We start from the raw sequence: 5216 nt of genomic DNA on the forward strand, positions 1-5216 counted from the left end.
GGACGTGGAACCAGAACATGATGCAGGACTTTAAACTGGTCTCCTCCCTGGAGCCAGGCTTACTTGGATAAAAACTGAACCTCCCCATATATAGAGCCAAAAACCCAAAGGACTCAGTGGGGGAGGAACAGTGGACGATCAGGAGACGAGACAAACACAAAAACCTCTTTTCACTGGCTGCCAGGATCCAGGACATGAACCAAGGCAAAAAATGAACAGACAGACTAACAGAAAGACAAGTAATAATCTGGCACTGAATGCTTAGGCTGAATGAATATAACCAAGAGGAAACAGGTGAGAGGAATAAATTATAATTGAGGCAGGGAGGGAAAATGGCAGGTGAAAGAAATTACCAATTAAGGGAGAGCAAACAGGCCAGATCATGACACATCTTTCTATTATAAGTAACTATGAGCCCCAGTCAGGGACTCATATTACGTTTTCTGTTCCAATTTACAATCATATTTGTTCCACAGGGCTCAAGATGGACCCTCCAGGCCACCACCATGGATGGTAACTTTGTAAGTTTTCTTCTTTTTGTTCTCTAACCCCTACATTTTGCTCCAAAAAAAAAGAAAGATTGCAAATCCAAGCTGTATTTCTCTCTAACAGGGTTTGATGACGATCCAGCCTGACCAAATGCAGGTAAGCCTCTCTGCAATGGCTTCATTCCCTCACCGTTGACATGAACCGACTCAACCAAGCAGCCATCTTTTCTTGACCTCCCACCAGACTGTCAACCCCATCCTGATCCTGATCATGGTCCCGGTCGTGGACATCATAATCTACCCACTCATTTCCAAATGCAAATTAAACTTCACGTGAGGCCTTTTTATACGCTTCTGTAATTTAACCCTATAAGTTAAGGTTCATTATGGCTGAAAGAGTGTTTGGCTCTGTTTTCCAGTCCATTAAAGAAAATGACAGTCGGGATGTTCCTTGCGGCTCTTGCTTTTGTGGCGGCTGCGCTGGTTCAGCTGCAGATTGATGTAAGTGAAAAAACCAACATGTTAACCGTTCATTAAAAACGTTTGACCCTAACCAAGCGTGGTTTCTTCCCTCTAGAAAACTCTGCCTGTTTTCCCGGCAAGCAGCGAGCAGCAAGTGAAGTTCATCAATATGGGAAATGAGCTCATAAATATCCGTGCTGGAAATGACAGTATCCAGTTGAAAGCTTTTGAGGTAAGAACATCCCTCTGACAGCTATCTCGGCTTTGAAACAAAGATTGCTAAGTCAGTTTTCTCCAACAGGGAAATCAGGAGTATTTCACATACAAACAACCATTTAACCTGCAAATAGAGTCTGATCCCGCTGAAAAAATTACCCTACCAAATGGTTCTCGTAATACCATCGTCATTCTCAGAGACGTATCCAAGTGGAGGCATATTCAGGTAAGCTTACTGGTCACGTTAAAATGAAACTCAAATAAATTTTTTCCTTAAAAGTGTTTTTTTTATTGTTTCCAGTTCAGTGATATTGTTGCAAAACCAGAGGAGGGCACTAATGCTATCAGGTCAGTTTCAATTAACCTTGTTGGAGAAGATTTCTTGCTTTCTTATTTACATTAGTATAGGTTTTTTTTTTTATAGCTTCGTGACCCAAAGCCTCCTCCAAATTCAACATTGCCTTTGGTTTTAAACAATCCACAGCTGGAAGTTCCTGAAACTTAATTGCTTTGTTTTCTCTCTCAGATTCTTCAACGGTTTCGGCTCCGTTTTGAATATAACAGCGGGCGACCAATTGTACGGCAACGTCGTTCCCAGCAACATGTCCATATACGTCAACGTATCGCAAGGAACGTAAGTTTGATTACTGTCGGATGCGGTTCCTCAAGTGGATCTATTTCCTCTAACTGCTGATTTTAATACGACAGGCCAGAGTTCACGATCAAGGATAACGCTGGGAGGGAATGCGTCTTCAGTCGAACGTTTGGCTTTGGCAGTTCTTACACCTTCATCATCCCACCAACCTTTCCTTTTGGAGAAAATGTAAGTTTTGAACCATGTTTTTTTTTTTTTTTCAGAATTATGGCTTCAATGTTCGGGTTTTTATTGAAATTTCTTCCTGTATTGCAGTGTGGACAGAGCATCGAGGAGGTAGAGGATATCAAGCCCAACTCCATCCACATGGCCTGGCAGATTCCTCAGTACTTCCTCATGACGTCAGGAGAAGTCGTCTTCTCCGTCACTGGGTTGGAGTTCTCATATTCACAGGTAATAAGTCCTCCTTACAAGAAAAAAAAATTTAACTATTATAAAGAAAAGGCCTAAATCCCACCACTTCTGCTATTCAGGCCCCCTCCAATATGAAGGCAGTGCTGCAGGCTGGTTGGCTGTTAACTGTGGCAGTAGGAAACATCATTGTGCTGATTGTTGCAGAGGCTGCTACACTTAAAGATCAGGTGAGTCGATGTTATTCTATTCTATTAACTGACTCTGTTGTTACAGGAGGCTGTAAATGAATCTGGGTATAATTGATTTTTTACTGATTTTTTTATGGGATTTTATTTTTTTTTTGACACAAAGAACCATTTTAACTCTTCAAAATAGCTGCCACAGGAAAAAAAAATATGCTAGCTGCGGAAGCATATCTTAATTTTAGTCCAATATTTACATTTAAGAACATCTTTAACCGGTTTAGCCTGGTATTTAAATTAGGCCTGCAACTGATTATTTTTTCGATTACTTGATAAGTTATTGGATAGAAAAAGGTTCCTTAAATTTTTTTTATCAAATTAAACCAGGTAAAACTAACATTTTACAAAAATTTTTTAATCTTGAATGCAAAATGTTTATATTTTTTACAATCTTAGTATAATAATTGCTCTAAGTGGGTTGCTCCATCAGCTAAAGGCACGTTTTAGAGTCTCTAAACTCGAGTTAACTAAAGTAGTTAGGCGGTTAATCCCGATTAATCCGATTAATTGCTTTAGCCCTAATTTAAGCCGTATAATACACAAACCTAAGTACTAGGATGATGTTTTACTTTTATTGTTATTATCAGATTTTCCATTTCCCAGATTTTGTTTCTAATTTAAGAAAATATCTAATTTCTTTACTTTGTGCATACAGGGTTTATACATGAATGAGTAACTCTAATTTAATGCTTTTTAATGCTGTTAGGATTTTAATGGCATCACCAAGTACCCACCTATATAAATAAATAAAAAACTGCAAAATCCTGCGTCATCTTTACCGTAGAAAAGCTGCAGCCATTTCCCGCATTCCTCATTTTCCAGCCACTTTTTGTTGAAATTTGCTTTTTCCCGTTCTCTAGCTTTTTTGCTGATGGAGGTTCTCAGTCATCCAGGTCATAGTCATTCCGTAAAAGTTCAAAAAATATCCACTGGACTTGGTTTCCAAGATTTGAAGACGTTTCGCCACCTCTCCAGGAAGCTTTCTCAATTCAAATTTCCACCTCGAGCTTCTTTTCTGAACATACCAAGCAGTATATTGCAAATATTTCTTATTCTGATAAAAAAAAAATATATATATATACATTTCTTAAATAAAGCATCTTAAATGCCACAATAATCACATTTAATGAATTTAAAATTTAAAAAAAATAAATTTAATGATTTTAATGACCCGCGGAACCCCTGAAAAATCTCTATAAAAACTTCTCTTCTTGCAAATCATTTATTCCCCTTATGATACAAGGTTCAAACTTATCGTGCCTTTGCTTTTTTCTCAACTATAAAATTGTTTGAATTTACTGTATCGTAATTTTCCAAAATGTATTTATAGATTGTTGTGTTTCTCTTCCCCAGTGGGCTGAATACATCCTCTTTGCCGCTTTGCTGGTCTTGGTTTGCATAATCTTCGCCATCATGGCCTACTTCTACACATACACTGACCCTGCAAAGGTAGAGGCCCTTTTTGGAAACTTGGAGCCTGAAGAAAAGAAGAAGAAGAAAAGTTTAGAAATGATCAAGGAGGACATGGTTGAGAATCATGACGAGAAAAGGAGGAATTCTGATTCCAGTTCTGATGAGGAGGAGGAGGAGAAAGGCAAACAGACCCATTTCTAAATCAAGACCTCTCTCTGCTTCTGGCGTTACGGAAACAAAAAAGCTGCTGGGTTCCTCCGGTCATAAGAGTGTCTGTGACATTTCATTACTTTATCATCACATGAATAAAGTTAGAGTGACGTTATGACTGGAGTGGGTTGGGGAACCTGAAGCTGCTGGAATAGAGCCTTGCTTAAAATCAAAAGAGAATATGCTATTATTATGTTGATGTAGCTGTATCTGTAATTTCTTACCAATCTTTTGTGAAGTCCCAAAAAAAAAAGAGAAATGCATTCAAATATTTGTATTTATTTCCAAAGACAGTATTGTATGTTCATAAAACTATTTGGAGTCTTTGTGTGTCGTGGTTGCGATGAACATCTAAGGCTTCGTAATTTCCTAGAAAGGCTCCATGTCCAGGAATATACCGCCCTGTGCAGTGGTTGGTCAACAAGTGAAAATCAAATGTGCATTAAAATGAATATTTACTAAAAATTGTTGTTAAAATTCTTGGACTGAATTAGCTGAATAGAATATATGAAATTAGGTGAGTTGTTAAGAAAAAGTTAGATTTGATCTACTTGTTTTTATTCTAAGGATTACTAAAAAGCAATAGGAATTAGGGGTGTCCCAATACTACTTTTTAATTTCCAATACAATACCCATATGGCAGCTTTGACAATTGGTACGTACCAATGTTGTACCGATTGGATATGAGCACAACTCATACCAGCTTTTATTACTAATTTTATACTGCAGAATGTAAAAAAAAAGGCTTGATCAAGTAATACAAAACAAAAGTCAACAACAAAAGGTATGAAAACAACTAACCCAAGTAAAATGAACCAATAAGTTACAGGATTTTTTAACAGAAGCAGAGGGTTTCTATCAGCATGAAAATAATGGAGATTTTAGACGTCAGCCGATAAAATCCGACATTAGTTTTTTTGGCTAATATCAGACAGATATCCTTAGACTCAGCTTTATTAATCCCTTAAGATTACTCCTTCAGGGAAATTCTGGTTCCAGTACCAAAAAGAGTTCAAGCAAGATGCCATTAAAGATAAAAATAAATATAAAAAGAGTGTATATAGCACAAAAAAGCATAAAAAAGAAAAAAAGTTGTAATGTCCTGGAATATGTTTACCTTAGATATAAAATAATATATCTGCACACTAGAGAGCTAAGGGAAGACTACATAGAAGT

General features: G+C 37.3%; 1 protein-coding gene across 1 annotated transcript in view; it reads left to right on the forward strand.

The window, feature by feature from the left end:
• Positions 1-4456, forward strand: part of LOC107087045 (solute carrier family 15 member 1-like) — a 10936-nt gene extending 6480 nt beyond the window's left edge. The window contains exons 12-23 of the mRNA XM_015378390.1: positions 477-521; positions 613-645; positions 733-821; positions 908-989; positions 1066-1182; positions 1252-1392; positions 1468-1514; positions 1693-1800; positions 1875-1989; positions 2077-2214; positions 2295-2402; positions 3771-4456. Of these exons, the coding sequence (XP_015233876.1) occupies positions 477-521; positions 613-645; positions 733-821; positions 908-989; positions 1066-1182; positions 1252-1392; positions 1468-1514; positions 1693-1800; positions 1875-1989; positions 2077-2214; positions 2295-2402; positions 3771-4031 (1284 nt within the window). The 3' untranslated portion in view covers positions 4032-4456. The remainder of the gene's footprint in view (positions 1-476; positions 522-612; positions 646-732; positions 822-907; positions 990-1065; positions 1183-1251; positions 1393-1467; positions 1515-1692; positions 1801-1874; positions 1990-2076; positions 2215-2294; positions 2403-3770) is intronic.
• Positions 4457-5216: the final 760 nt, after the last annotated feature.

This window comes from Cyprinodon variegatus, unplaced genomic scaffold (genome assembly GCF_000732505.1).
Source record: "Cyprinodon variegatus isolate N-32 unplaced genomic scaffold, C_variegatus-1.0 Scaffold9, whole genome shotgun sequence".
Classification (NCBI taxonomy): domain Eukaryota; kingdom Metazoa; phylum Chordata; class Actinopteri; order Cyprinodontiformes; family Cyprinodontidae; genus Cyprinodon; species Cyprinodon variegatus.